This window comes from Chenopodium quinoa, unplaced genomic scaffold (genome assembly GCF_001683475.1).
Source record: "Chenopodium quinoa cultivar QQ74 unplaced genomic scaffold, ASM168347v1, whole genome shotgun sequence".
NCBI lineage: Eukaryota > Viridiplantae > Streptophyta > Magnoliopsida > Caryophyllales > Amaranthaceae > Chenopodium > Chenopodium quinoa.
Window position 1 is genome coordinate 1,450,677 of NW_018743858.1, and position 22,698 is coordinate 1,473,374.

Here is a 22,698-nt window from a genome sequence, read left to right on the forward strand (position 1 = left end):
CATTGATTTGAGCCCCTCTAATTGTAACAACGCTCATCAAATACCAAATCCAAAACAGCATAAAAACTACAATAATCATTGTAATAACCAATTGAACTTGTTTTGCTCTTCTTTTTTTCCCAATACGAGCCATTTCAAGAACCTTAAAAATACATTCAATAGAAATAGATAAGATTCTAGTGCTACAACAAAATCATGCAGCTTAAAAATTTTCAGATTATGCAGCCTTATATCTAAACATTCAACAGAAATAGATAAGATGCTTCTCAACATGTATTATTATTGCTCTAAAATACAATATCAAAGAACATTCCCTTAGATTAAACAAACGAAATTTGTGTGATTCACCTAATCTGTATTAAACAAAGGTACAGAGAAAACTAGATTATCAGGTACTTTGTGGTACAGAAAATTAGTCATATAAATCAGAAATCAGAAAAATTAGGGAAAAAAACTCTAGAAATTAACACCATAAATAAAAAATAGCAATCAATAAATAGATCAAACATTCAAATGAAAATATAGATAAAAACTCAAATAATATTGCAATCAATCATGTATTTCGAGATAAAAAAATCAAAATATACAATCAATCAAATAGAAAGATTTATAAATTCAACAACAATTCAAAATCTAGGGTTTTGAGATAACATACCTAACTTGAGCGAAATCTAGAGCTTCGATAATTTGGGAACGAAATCTGGAGCTTCGACCAAGGAGAAAAATCTTGGGTTTCGACATTTCTTTGGGAGAATGTCGCATGAGAAGTCGGAGAAGATGAGAGAGAAGAGAGAGAAGAGGTTGAGTTGTGTGTGTTTTTTGGGTTAGAGGAGAGAAACGTGATTTGTTTCTCCAGTTTTTTTACCGGAAACAAAGTAGTGGAATGGGTTACCACTAAGAAACGTGATTTGTTACTTTACTCCTCAACCAAACAGATTCTAACGGAAACGGTATCTGATTCCGTTTCCAAGCCTACAAAAATCCCGTACCAAACACCCCCTAAATGCGTATCAAACATGCTATAAAAGTTTTTCCCAATAGACTATTTAGGACATGACCTACCAGCCATCGAAATGAATCAAAACCCAGAAGATCTTATAACATATTATATGCAACCAAGATTTGGCACTTATATATTGGATTCAAGGGAGTATTTTCTTCATAACATATAATTGAAACCATTAAGAATTAACCAGGTCTGGTTTCTTCCCATCATGCCCTGTTCCCAGCAACACGCCAATAGTCTCGAGCAATCACAACCCATTACAATCCAACAAGATTAGATGCAGGCTATGACTCACTTCAACAAATCAGCCCAAACCCCACATCTTATATACACATATAAGCCACTTGTCGAAACTCGAAATCATCCAACAATTTCAGTCACAACGATCTCATGAGGCAATGAGGAACCCCCTATCTATATCAATTCTCACACCAATAATTAATTTCTGCAAGCAACATGATAAAAACTGAATAAACTTCACACAAAACCACAAGCTTCAACACACACAATGAGTTTTTTCGTGTAATATTTATACACAGCTTAGAAGCTTATTGAAAACATTAAGAAAATAAATGTAACATTCATAAAATACCAACGAATTACATGAAACTTTATATTTAAGACGCCCCAAAAATAGAGAAGCAGAGATCACAAGATACATTCCATAAACCCAGAAAATCTTATAACATATTACTCTATATATGCGAAGATATTCTCATCAAATATATGATGATAATGATATCATATAACTCATTATTTAAAATTCAAACATACTTATATTTCTTAACAAGATATCATGACTATACTCTTTCTCTAGGCTAATTTAGAATATATTTCACATTTCTGGCCTTAACCCACTGTCCAACCATTTATTTACTCAGTTTGCTCACAGTCTTTATTGCATTGTAACAACACTGGTCTAACTAACAACAATCTCACTTTTCTACTATAATCTTGGTAATAATAATAATAATAATCATAATAATAATAATAATAAAAAAAAAAAAAAAAAAAAAAAAGTAAACTCAACATTCAAATTGTATATATCCAGTAATCAAATCATATTCCCTTTTCACCTCTAGACCAAAAATCCTGCAAAATAGTCACATAAATTTTAATACTTACTTAAATTTTACCTCCTTGGCGATGTATTTTTCTTTAATTTACATTATACGCATGTCAAATTTTGGCTTTTTGAAAACATTTTATTTAATATAAATCTGAAAACTACGAAAATTCAATTTGGTTTCATTATTACCAAATTCTAGAAGAAGATTTCAACATGTAAAATAAAATTGAATAGGAGAAAGAATCATCACATAAGGGTTTTTAAATTGATTGAATAAGGGTTTTTAAATTCAATCAAATCACAAGAGAGAGAAAATGAAGGAAAAAGAGATACCAGCTGTTTGGCTCCAATTCGGTCATCTAATTGGGCCAAGTCCAAATAACTCAAGTCAAGGTCAAAGCAAGGTTCAACCCTCCAAAAAGCATGCTAAGGTCATTTTAAGCCCAATCAATGTGGTCAGCCCATCTGACCACCTGGGCCTAATTCTCCTCATATGAATCCAGGTATAAAAGCCATAACTTTCACCATTTTACATTCATGCAACTAAAGCCTCAAGCACTAAATCTCCTGCATAGCATTCTCTCTCAACTGAACTGACTTTAGCATCGGAAGGGCCTTCCTCGGCAACCACCCCCGAGGCTAGTTTACTTGTTCTTTGGTGTGTAGGAAATCCTCAGCTCCAGCGTTCTTTGGACCGAGACCAGTCTTCTCCACCTTAAAAGGGCCTGCCGAAGGCCCCATTGTTTTTATTCGAAACAATTTGGCGCCGTCTGCGGGGAAGATACAAAAAGATAAGCCAAAAAACCATCACCCCTAGCGAAAAAATATGACTAAGAGTGGCAAAAGCGCCAAAAACGCTAGAAAGAGGAAGGAAAGGGAGCTGATCACGGTGAGGCAGCACCAGCCTATGTCACCGTCGCCGGAACCATCCACCCCTTCCTCAAAAGCTCCTAATTCCAAAGAAAGGGAGGTTTCAAGAGCCCCTAATTCTCAGAGAAGGGAAGCTTCGGGGGACTCATCCTCGCACCAAAATCGAGAGCCAATGGTCTCACCTGAGCCGTCAAATGCGAGGAGTCCCCCACCAAACAGCAACCAACGCTCTCAGTCCCAGCGAAAGAAACCCCTCTATCGGGGCCCTCTACGGAGGAAGTGGCTATGGCCGTACCGTGGCGGTCTGCATGGAGTTCCTTAAATCCCAAGGGGCTCAGCCACAACTAACACCACCAGGACCTCCATCTCAACAGCCGAGGAACCTGAGAAGGAGAATCGAGCGAGAGAAGGACGGACAAGCTCTATCCTACAAGGAGCTCGGGAAAAAGTGGTAGGAGAACACATGGAACTCTAATAAGGAAAGGAAGAAGAAGCCTCAGTTCTTCGACCATTCCGAAACTCATGACCAAACGAGTTTCCGGAGCAGCAATACTACCTCCACATACAAGGAGGAATCGGCTTGCTGAAGTGTTCACGAACGCCTAGGCGCAAGGGAAGGGGACGTGCACAGTCGCCTCACTTTCCCAGAGAAGACCGGGCTGTACCCCGAATTGTCTCGGCCAGGGACGAAAACCACTTCCACCTCTCTAAGAGGGAGAAGCGAGGTCCCTTCGGCCAGGCAAAGAGGAAAGGCCATTATGGTCCCTACGAGTTCGCCCTTCCAGAGTTGGATACTGGAAGAGCATGTGCCAACGGTGAAAATACCGGCGCACATTACTTACGATGGCACCTCGAACCCGAAGGATCACATTGCCTCTTATGAGGGGCACATGTATCTTAACCCCAGGTCCGAGGCTACGTGGTGCAAATACTTTCCAACAACCCTCAAAGGTGTTGCACAATCGTGGATCACCAAAGGGGTAAAAGAAGGCTCTATCTCTGGTTGGAATGATCTTTCCAACAAATTTAAGAGCAAATTTTCTACGGTTAACCGCCGAGAAAAGACAACTGCAGAGCTGATAGGACTGCAGCAAGCCGAAGGCGAAAGCCTCCGCGATTATCTGACTTGTTTCAGCAACGAGTAATCTAGAATTACAAGTCTGGATCAAGGCCTTGTCGTGTTTGCACTACGAAACGGTCTTCAAGCTGGAAAGTTCCTAGACTTCATGGTCATGCATCCCCCGCAGACCTTGGAGGAGGCTCTGGATGCCTCGGATAAATTTATCCGAGCCGAAGAGTGGAACAAGTCGAAGTCTCAGTCCCAGTCAGGGGCTGGGAAAGCCAAAGGACAAATGTCTGAGGTTCCAGCGCCGAGGAAAGGGAAGGTCAAGGCCTCAGAACCGTCCTCGGCCACTGAACCGCAAAAAGAAAAGTTTGTCCCCTACGCGGGGCGATACGATTCATACACTCCTCTTACTCTTCCTCGTGCTAAGATCTACATCACGACAAAGGAAGAGGGGAGATTCAAGAGGCCTCGGCCGCTGCCACCATGGAATCAGCAAAAGGGCAAAGACCGATGGTGCGAGTTCCATGAATCCTCTAGACATCGCACCGAGGATTGCCTTCAGCTGAAAACCCAGATTGAGGATCTGGTTCGGAAAGGCTATCTAAAGAAATACCTAGCGGATCGCCGTGAGGAAAAGAAAGCCGAGAGAGACTCTCGGCAAGATCTTGACTTTCTTCGGAAAAAAGACAAGCAGCAAGACAAGGACACCCTTGACATTCTTGTTATTTCTGGAGGAATATCTTGGAGCGCAGTGAAATGCCACATGAGGGGTCTGACCCACCAAGTCAATCATATTGAGCTCCGGGCGCCTCAGTCTCCGATGCCGAACATTCTATTCACAGCCGAAGACTATGAGGGGGTGGTTTATCCCCATGATGACCCATTGGTGATAGTAATGGGCATTGCAAATTGCAACGTTTGGCGAACCCTCGTCAACGGCGGCAGCGGGGCGAATATCCTCTTTCGGGGAGCATTCGAGCAGCTAAAGATGGAGGCCAAGCACCTAACTCCGGTACCCTACCCGACATCAAGATTTAATAGCTCTTCATCATATCCGGATGGGAAGATCCTCCTTCCTATCACCATCGGCAAAGGCCGAGCAGTGCGGAGCATCATGGCTGAATTCTTGGTCGTGGATGCGCCCTCTATGTATAACGTGATTATGGGGAAACCCCTCATTCACGATATCCAAGGAGTTGTCTCGACGTACCATCAAACGATGATATATGTTTCGGACGAGGGACACTCCGAGAAAATAAAGGGCAGCCAAAGGGAACCCCGAAGATGTAACCACCTCAATCAATCCAGGGGTCGCCGCAGCGACCAGGATGATGATGAGGAGAAAGAGCGGGACCGTAGCGCAAAAAAGCCTAAAGGCTTAAGTGCTTCGGCCTAAGGAGCCCCGGCTAAGGAAAAATCCTTAGGGGATGAAAGGGTAGTTCTTCATCTGAGCCGAAAGACTCAGAAGAGCAGGAGAAGTCTAGGAAGCCTGCTGATATTGACAGCAAGCTTGAATCCGAAGAGTCCAATGCCAAGGCTTTGGCCTCGGATAACCAGACAGAATTAATAGAGTTGGCCGAAGGAAATTCTAAAAGGAGTGTCAGCATCGGACTGGGACTTAAGCCAAACGTTCGTGCTGAACTAATCCAACTCCTTTGGGACAACAAAAATGTGTTCGCATTCTCGGCAGATGAAATGCCCAGGATTGATCCGAACCTCATCTCTTATAAGCTTAATGTCAACCCTACATGTCGACCTATGAAGCAGAAAAAGCGGAATTACTCCGCTCAAAAGAACCAAGACATCGCAGCCGAAGTCAAAAAAACTCTTGGATGCGGGGTTCACCGAGCCTTGTCAGTATCCGGAGTGGCTGGCTAATGTGGTGATGGTTCAGAAGGCAAATGGTAGCTGGAGAATGTGTGTGGACTTCACGGATCTGAATAAGGCATGTCCAAAGGACTTCTATCCCTTGCCGAGGATCGACTAGCTAGTCGACTCGACAACTGGCCATGCCTTGCTCAGCTTCATGGACGCATTTTCAGGATACCATCAGATCTTCATGCACCCCGATGAGTGAGCAAAAACAACATTTGTTACAAGTTCCGGGGTGTACAATTATTAAATGATGCCCTTCGAATTGAAAAATGCGGGGGAAACATATCAAAGGCTGGTTGATCAGGTATTCGCCAAGCAAAAAGGCCGTAACATGGAGGTTTATGTTGATGATTCCATCGTCAAAAGCAAAGAAGAAAAAGACCATGTTACGGACCTGGCCGAAATCTTCGCCACCCTTCGCAAGCACCAAATGAAATTGAATCCGAAGAAGTGTGTCTTCGGCGTAAAGTCAGGGAAGTTCCTCAGCTTCATGGTCAGTAAAAGGGGGATTGGTGCTAATCCCGCCAAAGTGCAAGCAGCTCTGGATCTCCCCGAGCCGAAGACTAAGAAGGATGTTCAGCGCCTAACTGGCAGAATGGCTGCCTTGTCTAGGTTTATCTCTAAAGCCTTAGACAAAGGGCTACCTTTCTTCAAGGCACTCAAACTCCCAAAATCAAAAGAGCTTATATGGGGAGACGAGCAAAAGAAATCCTTTTAGCAACTTCGTGAGCATCTAGCTCAACTCCCAACACTGGCAAGACCAGCTGAAGGAAATACTTTATACTTATATGTGGCGGTCAGTCCAACCACAGTGAGTGCGGTGTTGCTAAAGGAAGAAGAAAAAGTCTAGCAGCCGATCTATTTTGTCAGCCACACTCTGACAGATGCCGAGACACGCTACCCCCTACTCGAGAAAGTTGCATATGCAGTAGTGGTAGCCGCTCGGAAGTTAAGGCCATATTTTGATTCTCATCAGATAGTGGTCCTAACTGATCAGCCGCTAGAAAAAGTCCTCGGCAAGGTGGAAAATCCGGTAGATTAACAAAGTGGGCTTTCGAGCTCACCGAGTTCAGTATCATTTACCAGCTGAGGGCAGCTATTAAGGCGCAAGCCTTAGCAGATTTCCTAGCCGAGTGTTCTTATCAAGAGACACTTGACGAAGGAAAGAAAATCTGGACTGCTTTCACGGATGGATCTTCCACCGTGAATGGTTCGGGGGCAGGGGTCGTCATAGCCTCTCCCAAAGGCAAATCCGTTGAATATGCACTAAAATTTTCTTTCAAAGCTTCGAACAATGAGGCCGAATATGAAGCAACAATTGCTGGCTTAGAATTGTGCATAGCATTGGAAGCTGAGCATGTCTGTTTAAAGACAGATTCTCAGCTTGTTGCAAATCAGATCCGGGGTGAGTATGAAGCCAAAGAGCCTTCAACGCACAAGCCGATGCACTCTCTAAACTTGCAAGTTCGACTTTAACATAATTGAACCGATCTCTATATGTGGAGGTGCACCGAGAAAAAAGTGTGGACGAAGCAATTAGCACGTGCTGCGTCACACATGAGCCGAGTTGGATGGATCCCATCCTAGCTTACAAGCTTCAGGGTGAACTCCCCGAAGACCAAAAATTAGCCTCTAAGAAAAAAAGAGTCAGCTCAAGATTCGTCGTCTTCAGAGGAGAACTTCTAAAGAAGTCCTATTCATCCCCGCTATTGAAATGCGTGGGTCCAGTAGATGCAGACTATGTCCTTCGAGAAATTCATCTCGGCATCTGCGGAAACCATATAGGGGGAAGAACCTTAGCCCACAAAGCATTAAGGGCTGGGTACTATTGGCCAACCATGATCGCAAATGCAAAGTTTCTGGTCCGAAAATGCGAGAAATACCAAAAGTTCGCACCAGTCATCCATCGACCATTCCGAGATCTTCAGCCAATTTTGAATCCTCTCCCATTCGCCCAATGGGGATTAGATATATTGGGACCATAACCTAATGCTCCTTATCAAAAAAGGTGGTTGATAGTCGGAATAGACTATTTCAACAAATGGATCGAAGCCGAGGCTTCTTCGAACATTACAGAGCAAACTGTCAGGAAAAATCATATGGCAAAACATAATTACTCACTTCGGGATTCCGAGAGTTTTTGTCTTTGATCATGGAAGGCAATTTGATAACCTGCTGCGGAAGCGATACACAGATTAGTTCGGTATTAAACTGGCATATTCCGCAGTGTGTCATCCGTAGAGTAATGGTCAAGCCGAAGCTCTAAATAAGAAAATCCTTAACGCTCTCAAGAAAAGGGTTGAGGATCCAAAGTCCAAGTGGATAGAGGAGCTTCCTAGAACCCTCTGGTCACTTCGGTCAACAGAAAAAGAGGCAACGAGGCATTCACCTTTTGAGTTGGTGTATGGATCCGAAGCCGTGCTTCTAGTGGAAACTGGCTTAAAGAGTCTGCGAGTAAATCTCTTCTCAACCGAGGAAAATGAGCAACTCATGAAAGAGTCCCTTGACTTCCTTGATGAGATCACGGATTCAGCCCAAGACAGAATGGCTGCATATAAGCAAAGAATCAGCAAATTCTACAACCGAAGGGTCCACCAAAGACTTCTCAAAGTTGGGGACCTAGTTCTTCGGAATTCTACTGCTGTGCAAAAAGGCCGCATTCATGGTAAACTCTTAGCAACTAAGGAGGGACCCTATGAGATATATGATGAGCTTCAGCCAGGCACATACCGACTTTGGCAGTTGAATGGCACTAAGCTGAAAAATCACTGGAACGCTGATGTACTCAAAAAATATCATGTTTAAACCCCCTTTGGGGAGCAACAATCTATGTAAGTACGTTATCTTCAATTAATGAAAAGGCCCTTGAGCCACCGTTTATTCAAATTCAGCTATATCTCTACTTTTTCTGTCTTCTATGGTTTTTGCAAAAATTCAAGGTCTTCATTCGGCGCTGTCCGAAGTATTGCATAGTGATGCATTGTACTTCGGCAAGTCGTAAAGCCTGCCGAGATGGGGATAAAAGATAAAAGCCCGAAGTATTTCATAATGATGCCTTGTACTTCGGATGAATCTGTTCCCCTAGGCAAAGAGGCCATAGACGCACCCAAAACATAGCCTAAAAAATAGGAATTGATAAAGCCCCAAAGAATTACATAGTGATGCCTTGTACTTTGGATGAATCAGTTTCGGGTGGTGATTGCATTTCCGAAGTATTGCATAGTGATGCCTTGTACTTCGTATAGGTCACTACCCCGGAATCGTGTTTTAGATAGTCGTTCCCTCGGGTGGATTGAAAGTATCACAAGAGTACTGCTCTCAGAGTCTAGGGCTCTTGTGTAAGAAATCAGAACTTTTGAAAACGAAAATAGAAGAGAAAAGGGAAAATAAGCAAAAACTATGAAGCTGGAGCATCGCAAAAATTTCACCAAGGCAAAATCCTCGGCTACGCCGAGGAAAGCAGTTGTCCCGGAATCCAGAAGACGTCATCTTCAGATTTCTAGGGGGGCAAGAGGCACTCACTTCGCAAATTCCTGTCCGAAGTTTAGTACTTGGAAAAAAATTTCACAAAGTTGAAATATTTGAGTAAAACGAGCAAAGGAAAAAGGAATGCAAGCAAAGGCAGTACACTCTCAAACAAAGTAAATTCTCAGCTTAGTATGTTTCCAAGCCGAAGTTCTACACTTGGCCAAATTTCGAAGAAAATCAAGAAAAGCAGTTAATGTATAAAGAACATTAAAACAGGCAATAATGGAAGAAAGCTGAAAAAATCATTCATAAAATGTAACATGAGGGTTTCAAATGTTAGACAAATAGCAAGAAATTCTAGAGTCGGCAGCCACCCACAAGCGGAAAATACAGCTGCCGAAGAAATGTACTTAAACAAAAGAAGTTTGTACAATGCAAGGCTAGCTGAAGCAAAAGAGTTAGGCAAAAAGCAGTTAAGGCGTTGATTCAGTTAAGAGCACGTAGACCCGCAAGATTCTACAAAGACTGCCCGAGTCCCTATGCTTCGGCATTTGCTGGATCGGAGTCAGGGGCCCTCAAAGTCTCATCAGCAGCAGAAGAAGAGGCGGGGCAAACAATATCAGTCTCTTTGGCTGCATCCCCATCTTCAGCCTCATCTTCCGCGGCGTCAACATTGGCCAAGCGAGCTAAGTACGCATCTTCAGCTGGTTGGGCGACCCGCATCTTAGGATGGTTAGGGACCGCCGCCCATTCCTCAAATTGGTCCCAGTCTATGTCTGGGTAACTGTGGAAGGCCAAGCGCCGAGCAACGTTAAAACCGTTGTCAAATCCCTCTTCGTATTGAGCTCGGGTGTAGATGCGCACCTTCAGCAAGTCATTGGCAGCTGAGAGATCTGCCTTAGCCTTTTCAACCTATTTCCTGGCCTCGGCCAGCTGATCCTTCAACTCTTACATACCTGACCCCATAGCAGATAGGTCGGAGTCCTTGGCATCAAGATGGCTAACCAAGCGTAAAGTCTCAGCCTCATGGCTCGCCTTCTCCATCTCCAGATCCTCAGCCAGAGCTTGCCGAGATTCCACCTCTTTCTTCATTCTCACTTCAATCCGAGCCTTGAAGCTCGGAATGTCAACGGCACCATATTCCTGAATCAAGGCATGACACTCCTCAATCCAAGGAAAGATGGTCCGTTAAATGGTCTGGCAGAAATCTCGGAGCTGAGAGTCCACCTCCTACATTCGGGACTGGCTGGCAGAAGCCTCATCCTCTGCTATTTCAGCTCGGCATGCTTCCTCGGCCTTGAGCCTCAACTCATCATTTAGGCCCGTAGCCAGCACGTTGTTGTGCACAGCCTATCAAGGTGGAAAAATGCATCAGCCGAGGAAAAAGAGACGTAAAAAATATAAATAAAACAAAAGCAAGATAGAAGCAAAGAAGGAAGAAGTACAAGAAACAAGGATACTTAAAACAGATGTTTGAGTGAAAATTACTTGCATTAACAACTTCTTGTTTTCGGCAATAAGGTCAGGCACCCTCACCAAAGGCTCGGTAACTCCCGCAGCAGCGCAGATTGACCATCTCTCGGCTCTCTCCTGCTCATGAACGCCGGATAGGTCACCAAAGAGCCCAATGGCAGAATCTCAGTGAAGATGTAAGCAATCCCTGATAGCTTCAGGAACTATGACTATCGGGGTGTTCTCAAACCCCATATCTCCTGACTGTAAGGTCTTGAAAGAATGTCCAGCAGAAGATGGAACATCAGAAGCTCTGGGACCATCAATTCTTTCGTCAACCTCCTTGAAATTATCGGGTTTCCCCGATAGAATCTGCAAATCATCATCCCCAGAGTGATGCACAGTGAGCGCATCAGTCTCCTTCTAGATGTCAGCTACAAAATCCTCGGCTGCATGCCGAGGTGACTTAGTAAGGACAGGAGTCCTTTACTGCACTTCTTCCTCCTGATGCTCAGGAGGAGGGGGAGTTTTTTCCTTGATTACCTCGGCTTGGTCCTCGACTAGCCGAGGGCTTTTTCTGGTTGGCTCAGCAACCTGGAACTCTCAAGTTCAACAACAGCTCTCCTTGGTCTCCTCCTTCCACCAGCCATTTCTTCTGAAGAGGAAGGCTCAGCTTCTGCAGCGTTCTCTTCGTTTTCTTCTTCTCCTTCAGGCTGCAGCACAGAAAACAAAGGGGGGACAAGGGATGATATCAATATCACATGTGATATCAGTAACACATGTGCAAAAAATATAAAAAAGAAAAGAAGCAAAGCTACAAAACTTCAAGTTGAAGCTTAGTACTTAGACAATTTTCACAAGTTGAAAAGTTTAAAGTAGAAGGAGCAAGGCAGACGAAGTTCTATACTTAGACAAATTTCACAAGTTGAAAGTTCAAATAGAAATAGCAAAGTAGATGAGGATTTATACTTGAGCAAATTTTCAAAAGTTGAGAAAGCAGAAGAGACTCACCGAAGTCGCTAGCAGACGATAGTCTTTGTCTTCGGAACTTTCTTCTTCTTCGGCTTCTCCTCTCGGCTCAGCGTTGTGCTCAGTGTTAACAGCAAAAACTCCAGGCTTCACAGCAGCTGCAGCCGCAACAATCTACTCTTCTAGGCCCAGTAAAAAGAATGGATCCCTCTTCAAATACCAAGGCTTCTGAGCAAGGTATAAGACTGGCTTCACAATTTCCAGTTGAGAGGGGCGCAGAGCAGGAGCCCTAGCAGATGGAGGGGTGATAGAAGGATCGCGCCTTATCACTCTCCGGGCCGTGTTGATCCCAAGCCTGTTGTATTCTAAGCCGTAATTTCCTTCGTGCAGTACTGAAAAACCACAAAGAAAGCAAAGGGTTATTCTGCATGAACAAATAAGATTTTAACAGGAGAAAAATAAGCTAAGTAATGACTCTCGGCCCCAACCGAGGTTCTCACCATTCTGAAACTTTTGGCTGAGGCCGACAGCAGCTAATATCTTCTCTTTGAAGATATAATGGTAGCAGGGGAGCCAAGTCTCGGGAACCCCGTTTGATCGGCGAGCACCCCTCGTATTTGTATCTCTATTAAAGAGATTCAGCAACTACTTTTCTTCAGTAGAGAAATCATAGGGACCGAGGACGCTCATTTTTGGATCAAGCATTCTGAGATGACTCGGCCCCCCATAGTAGTTCGGATGGTCCTCATCAGCAGGAGCCCGAACCCAGATCCATTGACCTCGCCACTCCTTGTCCAAAGTGTTTAGGGTAAAAATACCTTATGCCACGTGGCCCAGTAGAATCATGACACGTGGCAGCCCACCAGAGGCCCAACGGGATCCAATCGGATGCTGACATGTGGCATCAAAACCCTAATCAGGGAACATGTCTCCCCCACTATAAATAGAGGAATCCTCCTCATTTATTGGGCATTCATAAATACATACACAAAACCCGAGCAATATTAATTGCGGAATCTCTCTAAATCAGTGAGAAATACCTATTTACCTTCCGCACATTTACCCATCCTTAAATCATACTAACTTAATCGTCGGAGGCGGAACTCCACCCAACCGGAGTTTCGTGGTTTTGCAGGTACAGAAGTCAGGCGCGCATACTCCGTATTGTAACTCTCCTAAGGGACTAAAAACACCCGAAACATTTGGCGCCGTCTGTGAGGAGAGTACTACTGAGATGGAATCTGATGCTGTACTGAATCCAGAGGGCAGCCGGCCTCCGGCTGACCCTGAGGTCCATACGGACCATGAGAGTGGCAGTGGGGACGACTACGACGTCGAAACCTACATGGCCCCAGACGGGTCATTCCGTTCCAAGCGCACCCGTTCCAAGGAAACAAGGGAACGGGGTCACGACAAAGTTGGTCCCAGCAACCCAGGCGGCAAGCTTGTGGGACAACCCCAGACGGCAGAGGGTGCTGCCCCCGTCACCAAGGACAAACTCATGAACCTCATGACTAGTTTTAAGGGGGAAATAAAGGATATAATCAAGAAGTCAGCTGGCTCTGGCAAGGGTCAGTCGGCAAAGAAGCCTTCTCCCTTCGGGAAGAAGCAAATCAAAGACCGGGTGCCTACTCCACATCTCAAACCCAAGGGGACGGATGGGCCCCTGATCGACCTTTCGAAACTTCGTTTCCCTGAATCGAGGCAACGGAAGGCCATTCGGCATACACAGCCGGATGGGTTAAAGAAGACTTTCTCTGACGCCCGCTTGTTCATCCTGGAGAAGAGAAGTCAGAGCATGTCTCAGTCGGCCTCAACGTCGACCTACTCAGACAGTTTCCGAAATGCTTCAATGAAGCATTCGGAGACACAGTAGGGGAGTCAGTCACGTAGTGTATCTGCACATACTGGCCCTCATGTGATCCAACAGCAGGCCCCGTATGTGCCCCAACAGCCATACATCCAGTGTGGATCTCCATTCATGCAGTCGGAACCCTTTTGGGGTCAGGCAGCCTACTAGGTCCAGCCCATGGACTGGCAGCTCCGATTGTTAAACCTTGGGGAACAGCCTTCGGCTTTCTCCCGGGAGATAACCGAGGCGTTACAACCAGCCAAGGTTAAGAATGTGTTGGTTGGTGCCTACGATGGTACCACCAACCCAGAAGACCATCTAATGGCATACACCAACCTCATGTACCTATAGGGGTTGGATGACACCGCCTGGTGTAGATGCTTTCCGGCTACATTAAAGGGCATAGCCCAGCGATGGTTCGACAACTTGCCGGCTTGGTGCATCAATAACTTTAAGACGCTTGCATATCTGTTTGTGTCCAACTTTTCCATGAATATTCCTGCTAAAAAGACAAGTCTCGACCTAGGGGCTATCCAGCAGGGTGACAAGGCGGGACTTCGGTCCTATGTTAGGCGGTTTAATCTGATGAGAATTCAGATTCAGGGGCTATCTGACGAAGTTGCATATACGGACTTCTTCAAGGGTCTGAAGGATGGGTCAGCTTTCAAATTTAACCTGGTCCGCAAGAGGGTAGCCACCCTCCAAGAGGCGCTTATGGAGGCGGAGGCCTATATACAAGCAACTGAGCTCTGCTCTATCAAGCATCCGTCGGAACCCAAGCGATCCGAAATGAGGGACAGCCGGCCTAACCAGCCAGCCAAAAAAGAAGAGAATAAAAGAAAAGAAGTCTGGGCAGCTGACCGCCCAGGTCAGCCATCCCAGAAGAAGCAAAGGAAGTAGGAACCGTACGTCCCGACGTACGAGTTCAACAAAGACTGCTCCTCCATCCTCATGGAGATAAAGGACCGGTTGACAATCGAAAAATCGGCTGCGATGAAAAGCTCTATCAAGAACAGAGACAAAAGCAAGTATTGCCAGTTCCATGAGGACGTCGGCCATGACACCAATGGTTGTTATAGCCTCAGGCGGCTATTGGACCGTCTGGCTGATGAAGGGGCCTTGGAGTCTTATCTGGTGAAGTCCAAAGGCAATCCCAAATCAAGTGGGGGACAGCCGTCCAAGAAACCGTCTGCTAGCTCTGAAACGGATGAAGAGCATATCTTCACCATTGCAGGCGGCTTCGCAAGCGGAGGTCCTACTATCCGGGGTGCCAAAGATAACATCTGAAAATTATCCGACCCAGAAGATGAGGGCCAGGCTTCGAAAGACACCTTCCCTAAGGTCTTCATCTCTGAGAAGTATAGGGGCATGGTCAGACGGCCTCACGATGACCCCCTGGTCATCGAATGCAAAGTTGCCAATCAACGAGTTGGCCGGATCTTAATCGATACCGGGAGCTCATCTGACCTAATCAGTTACCAGTGCTTGACAAAAATCAAGTACAAGCCTAGCAGCATGCACAAGGCTCCTCACCCTCCAGTTGGCTTTGGGGGAGGGGTAGTGCATCCGGTGGGGAGTATTGACCTACCCATCCGACTAGGAGGCAAAGGGGAAGGGCGGCACATGGTCATCAAGTTCTTGGTGGTCGAGGAACTGACTGCCTACAACCTTATTCTGGGCCGCCCCACCCTCAACGAGTCTAAGGCTGTCATCATCCCATCTCTTATGATGATCAAGTTTCGGAGGGATGATGGATCATTTGGTGCCCTAAGCGGGGAACAGAAGACGGGTAGAAAGTGTTACCTCTCAGACGTCAGGCCGACTGTTACCGCAGCCGGTCATCACGAGGAACCTGCTGACCTCGAAGAAGTGCCTGCCCCTAAGGCAGCCGGCAAAAAGCGAAAGGCGGACTAGTTGGCCCCGGCCAGGAAAACAAAATAGCAATCACTAGCTGGGGAAAGGTCGGATGACTCCCGACCCCAGCTGGCTGGTGAGAGCATTGATGTCGTCCTGGACGACAGCCGTCCTGACAGAACAGTCAGAGTTAGGACCGTTGCTCTTGAAAAGTTGGGGGCAGTCTTGCTCCAACTTCTGAAAGAATTCAAAGACATCTTTGCCTTTTAAGTGGAAGAGATGCCAGGCGTCAGCCCGGATCTAGCTGTCCACATGTTAGCTGTGGATCCCAAAATAAAGCCGGTTAGGCAAAAGAAGAGGGATCATGGTGAGGAAAGTCTCAGGCGGCAGCCGCCGAGGTCAAAAAGCTTCTGGATGCCGGGTTCATTCGGCAGTGCTACTACCCGGATTGGGTAGCAAATGTTGTCCTTGTCAAGAAGCCGAATGGTACCTGGCGGATGTGTGTAGATTACACAGATCTGAACAAGGCATGTCCGAAGGATAGTTATCCCCTTCCAAAGATCGACAGCCTGGTCGACTCTACACCCGGCCATGCCTTGATGAGTTTTATGGATGCCTACTCAGGCTTCCACCAGATTCCCCTATGGAATAAGGATTAGGAAAAGACGGCCTTCATCACTGATCAGGGGTTGTACTGCTATACGGTGATGCCGTTTGAGTTAAAGAATGCGCCTGCTACCTTCCAACGAATGATAAACACGGTTTCCATTAATCAAATCGGAAGGAATGTAGAGGCGTACATTGATGACATGATAGTCAAATCCAAGCTACAGGTGGGTCACATAGCCGACCTCTGAGAAACCTTCACCACCCTCAGACGGCATAAGGTCATGCTTAATCCCAAGAAGTGTGTCTTTGGTGTTGAGTCTGGGAAGTTTCTCGGATTTCTGATTGATCAAAGAGGCATAGAGGCCAATCCGGAAAAGGTACATGCGGTGATTGACATGCAGTCACCTCGCACTGTCAAGGAGACCCAGAAGCTAACAGGTTGCCCAGCGGCATTAGGAAGATTCCTCAGCCGGTCAGGTGACAAGTGCCTTAACTTCTTCCAAGCAATCAGGAAGAGGTCTAAATTTGAATGGTGGAAAGAAGCTGAGGCGGCATTTCAGAGGTTAAAGCAACAGTTGCATTCTTTACCAAGGCTAGTGAGCCCCCTGCCTAAGGAGGTTCTCTACATGTACCTAGCCGTCTCAGATCACTCCCTTAGTGCCGTCCTCGTTGCCGAGAGAGACGGCAAGCAGCTTCCGGTGTATTTCATCAGCCATATACCCAAGAATGCTGAGCTCCGGTACCCAATGATCGAAAAATTTGGCTGTCATATGCTCTCTACAAGGCTGTCAAGCGGTTGAAGCCCTTCTTCTTGGCTCACCCGGTGATTGTCTATACTGATCAGCCTCTCAAGCGTCCAATGATTACCATAGAGTCATCCGGCAGAATGATCAAGCGGGCAGTGAAAGGTCAGGCGTTTGCCGACTTCATTGTTGAAATGACTAGGCCAGCACTGCCGGAGAATGCCGATCAGGTTTGGAAGTTATTCATAGACGGAAGTTCTACCTCGAACGGCTGTGGTGCAGGCGTAATTTGCAAATCTCCGGAAGGAGATACTTATGAATATGCACTACGGTTCAAGTTTCAAGCTTCAAACAATGAAGTTGAGTATGAAGCCCTGCTAGCCGGAATACGCAAGTGTAAGGCGGCAGGGGCAAGAAAATTTGACGCCTGTTCTGATTCTCAATTGATTGTTAGCCAATTCAATGGTGACTATGAGGCCACCCATCTGGTAATGATCAAATACCTTCAGGCGGTCAAAGATGAGGCGGGGACACTTGACAAATTCCATCTAAGTCAGGTGCCCCGGTCAGATGATAATCAGGCGGATGCTCTATCCAAATGGCCTCATCCGCCACTTGTGACGCGCCTAGGTTAGTCTTCTGGGAGGTCATGGAAAAAATAAGTATTGAGCATGACCCCATTGGAATTCTTGACGGCAGTCTCTACCGGATGCCCCATCAGAAGCGGCAGCGCTTAAAAAACGAGCTTTGAGCTTTGAAATGTACAAGGGAGAACTCTTCAGAAAGGCTTACCTCCAGCCGTTACTGAAGTGTGTTACCCCAGAAAGGGGAAAAGAGGTGCTAGAGGATCTGCATGCAAGCTTTTGTGCTTCACACATAGGCGGCATGTCTCTAGCAAAGAGGGCCAGGCGGCAAGGTTACTTTTGGCCCACCCTTTAGGCAGACGCCAAGGAATTGGTGAAGAAATGTGACAAGTGCCAGAGATTTGGTCGGCTCACACACCGTCCGGCAACAGATCTTACGGCTATCTACAGCCCGGTTCCATTTGCAAAATGGGGCATGGACATCCTGGGTCCCTATACACCTGCCATAGGCGGCAGAAGATACATTCTGGTGGCTGTAGACTACTTCACCAAATGGGTTGAGGTAGAGGCGGTCAAAGGCATCAAGTCAAAGGATGTCATCTCCTTCATTTGGAGGAACATCATCACCCGGTTTGGGGTTCCTATGTCTATGGTGTTTGACAACGGTCCTCAATTTAAAACGCCTACCCTCAAAAATTGGTTGGGAGATCAGGGGATCTCACATTGTTTTGCATCTGTTGGCCGACCCCAAGCAAACGGCCAAGTTGAAGCCTTCAACAAGCTCATCTCAGACGGCATAAAAAAGAAGATTGAAAGAGCCGGTGGACTTTGGGCGGATGAGTTACCTCACAACCTTTGGGCCATCAGAACAACCGAAAAGGGGGCAACCGGTGAAACCCTGTTTCTCATGACATACGGCACTGAAGCCATCTTGCCAATTGAGCTTTATGAGCCAACACTCTAAGTCAAGCTCTATGACGAAGAGGCTAATTGGGAGGCCATGCGTCTTGCATTGGATTCTCTCCCGGAGCGCAGGGGCAATGCTGCCTTGCGTCATGAGATATACCGTCTGAGAATGACGAGAGCTTACAACAGAAGAGTACACAAGCGGCCCCTCAAAGTGGGGGACTTTGTGCTACGAAAAATGGAGTCAACCGGTAGGGCAAATGAACAAGGAAAGCTAACCCCAAATTGGGAAGGCCCCTACCGGATTTTTGAAGAAATTAGAGACGGCACCTACCACCTAGAAACACCAGACGGCAGGCAGTTAGCCAGAACCTGGAATGTAGACAACCTGAAAAAGTACTACTTCTAGGGAAATTGTAATTATTTTTTGCAAATAGAGTAAATGAACAAGAGGATACTTTATTTTAATTTTTTGTATAAAGTCCCGTGTGCAATGCACAACCAGGCATCTTTTAAAGTCCCATGTGCAAAGCACAACCGGGCACCTTTTAAAGTCCCATGTGCAATGCACAACCGGGCACCTCTTAAGTCCCATGTGCAATGCACAACCGGACATGCTAAGTACCTAACTTAGCCGTTTAAAGGCATAAAGCCAGCATATCTTAAACCGCCTGCTTTTTAATTCAAAACAGGCATCCGGCGACACCCATCTGGGTGAATTCGTTGAAGAGAACATCTCCCTTTCGGGTGGTACATTGTTCAACGCGTCATAGACTCAAACGGCTTCAATCGTCTAGGTTGAAGATAACCCTCGTACGTTTGAATGACCTATCGCAAACAAGATAAATCCGGCTATTGCCCCAAGGCAATACAGACGGTGACCTAAATCTTGCTAAGCAGCCGGCTTGCTCAAAAGCAATACAGCCAGACCCCGCTTCTATCCTGAATTTCACTAAGTCATCTAAAAATCAAAATTGGCTATCGCCCCAAGGCCATACAGCCAATATACTTTGTCTTATATTGCAACCGGCTATTGCCCCTAGGTAATACAGCCTGCCAATGACAAAAGCGTCACAGCTACATTTGTGCCTGGTTATTGCTCAAAAGCAATACATGCGGTAATCCACATATTTGTATATATCCGGATACCATTCAAAGCACATACGTCCGGTTCAGTTCCGCCTGCACGCCACCAAAGGCATTGAATTGAGCCGGCGCCAGTGGCAAATTCAACTAACCAACCCCGTTGTACAACGGTCAAGGACCGCCTAATCGTTTATCCGGATGCTTATGGACGGCTGCCTGCTTAGAGTTGGTAACTATAAGCAAACAACCATCCAAGGGCAAACAGGGCTCACACATCCGGCATATCACATGATTTGATGCAAAGCAAAGTGTAAAAAATGAAGAGAAATATGCCAAGCAAACCGACACAGTCGGTATATACATATATTAAAATATTAAAATTCAAATGTTAACCGGACCCCCGTCCGGGAAAGTGATACAGAAATTCACAGCTCGCAGGCCGGTTAGAAAAAAGAAGAAAGAAAAATAAATCCTACTGTTGCTGCTGCTCCGGCTGCTAGTCCTGACCGGCGTTAGGGGCGTCTTGGGTCTGCTGGGTTTCAGTTTCCTCACCCGGCACCTCTCCTTCTGTCTGCTCCTCCCAAACGCCGGCCCACTCCTCAAACGGCTTCGGTTGCTGAAGCCCGAGAACTTGAGCATCAAATACTTCTGTTGCGTATTTGTACCTCAAGTCGAAAAAGGTGTAGTCAGTCTCCGGGTGGATCATGGACCACGCCATCTTCATGCGTGCTTCGTAGTCACGCTCGTTCTCGTTGACCAGTCGGGTCTGCTCAGCCGCCAGCTAGTCTAAAGCCTCCTTTTTTTACTTAACCAAATCATTTTTGGCTTTGTCTAGCTCCCCCTCCAGCCGGGTGACCTCGTCCTTCAACCCAGCTTTCTCCTTCTCCGCATCCTTCAAAGCTTGGATGTCAGTTTTAAGCTGGTCGATCTGGAGCTGTCGGTCAGCAGCCGTCTTGTTGGAAGTATCAGCAGTAGCCGTCAGCTGCTAGATGAGTTCCTCTTATTTGATCTCCGGGGCTTTAGTGTGGATTTCAAGCATTAAGGAGTTGTATTGACAGACATCAATTAATTCAGCTGCCCGATTCTGGGCATCCCTTACCTCCTCTTGCTTCTTCCGCAAGGGGGCTTTCAACCCATCCACCCTCAGCATCGCCTGCAAGATCAACCGGTAATGGAGTTAGAAAAATTGAACTAAAAGGCATCAGCTAGTACCCCATCCGGTAAATAAGCAGATTGCACAAAACTACCACATCTGGTAGCTTACCTCAGCTAGCAATGAGGTAATCCGGTCAAGGTTGACCTGGCTGACACCCGATACAGCCTCCCTCACGGACCTAGTCAGGGTCCTTATCATTCTCCTGGCATAGTTTTGCATGTCCGGCCAGCGAGAAGCGGTATCTGCATCATGAGACATATCGGTTAAGTGTTAGGAATAAACAGCTCCTACATTCAGCCGGTTCCCGACCGAGTCTCCCGACTGAGAAGTATGAGATTTGACTCGAACTGGCCTAAGCAGCCAGGGTTGGTCAAAAGCGGAGTCCATACCTTGGTCATCAGGCTAAGGGGTGCCACCACCCCTAGCCGCATTGGAGCCAGAAGCAACAGCCGGCACCCGGCTAGAAGGAGCAGGCTCCCTAGATCCAGTCGGCTCAGAGCTGAGGCCTAGGCTCTGCAAACTTTTGCCTGCGGTGGTGGGCCTCTCAGGAGCCGGTGTTCTGCGGGCTGATGATGGAGCAAGGCCACCTGAGACCCTGCGCCTTTGTGAAGGCGGTTGAGGAAGCTCCCCACCCGATCTCACCATCTGGCGAATGGAGCGGGGAACGTTCTGGTTTCCTGTCTGTAAAAAACAATCAACAAGTCAGTATCAGCTATTTACAAGATATACAGACGGCATCCGGATAGCCGGTGCTTACCCCACTGGTCCGGGTTGCAAGTTGAGCTCGCTTCTGTTCGAGCTGCTCTTTCCTGATCTCAACAGCTGACTTAGCCGGCGTCATCTCAAGAGGAGTCATTTCTAGCCTTTTCTCTGCAAAATAACAAGAAAATGTTAGCATCATTTAAACATCACACAAACAGCATAAATTGCCAGTTAAGCATTAGACCTTTGTCCCATAAAGTGTTGAGACCGCAGGCGGAGAGGAACGCCTCGTTTTTTTAACCAGTCAGGATGAGGGATCCAGAATAGAGGGACAATGATTTGTGTCCCATCATCCAAAAGCTCGGTGGTGTTCTTAAATAGCCCCGGCTCCATTATGGCATCCCAAGCCTCAGCCTGAACCCTTGGTAGGGCGCACTTCTTTCCTAGAAGAGTCGGGTTCTTATTGTAACGGTGCATCCGGTGATTAGCAACCGGTGAAGGAGAAGAGACATAATAAAACTTGCTCTTCCAGCTCATCCATTTGGAGGGCTTCTCCAAGGTCATCATATATTCCGGATGAGTGGTGAGAGTGTACCAAGCATTCCAACCGCCTGGGGCACGGCTTAAGTAGTGCATATGCGCGAACGCCTCCCAGCTAGGCGTCACGTCCTGCATCTCGCAGGCGGCAATATAGCCAATGATGTTCACCCAAGAATTGGGTGTAAGCTGCCATACCCCCAAGTCATAGCCTCTTAAAATGGCTTTTATGCATTTATGTAGGGGGAACCGGAGGCCAACTTTGAATGCCGCCTCATAACAGCCGAAGTAGTTGTCGGCATGATTAAAGTCATCCTCCGAGACGACTGACGAGCTTGTAGGCGGGACCCCCAACTCCCAGCCGTCCCCTACCGGACGCTTTTCCAAAAATGCTGGGAGTGTTGCAATTAAGGTCACAACATCATGAGCACTCATGTGCGCCTCCATTGGATTGTTTACTAAAGGCCAGTTGTATGCCTCCTCATTTTCTTGTGGGACATCAGGAGTCATGGTGGACTCTGAAGATCCGGCTTCCTGATCGGTTTCTTCACCGCTTGAGCTCCCGGACTCTTCTAAAATCTCATCACCAGGCGTACTTGGAACGCCTGGTTGATCAAAGGGAATGTCTTCAACCGGTGTACCGGCTGAATCATCTGATTTGTACTCGGGGTCAACAGCCGTTTTCCTTGTCCGAGCCATTCTGTCCTGCACATGAAAAGAGACGGTCGGATTCGCAGAAAAGTAAGGGTGTTCCATGCACCCCCAGACGGCATCCCCAGTCCTAGATTCAGCCGTATCCGGTGACCGGTTGACAACTGCCCTAGGCCGTGCCGTGTGTGTATTGGGAGAGTCCATTGTTCTCTAACCTATACAACCGGTAAACTCAAGAGGTTA

The 22,698-nt window shown here is 46.5% G+C and overlaps 1 protein-coding gene across 1 annotated transcript; it reads left to right on the forward strand.

The window, feature by feature from the left end:
- The first annotated feature begins 4,177 nt into the window (after positions 1–4,177).
- Positions 4,178–5,407, forward strand: LOC110686469. Its single transcript, XM_021863095.1, has one exon. It carries the CDS (start codon positions 4,178–4,180, stop codon positions 5,405–5,407), a length of 1,230 nt encoding a protein of 409 aa, XP_021718787.1.
- Positions 5,408–22,698: the final 17,291 nt, after the last annotated feature.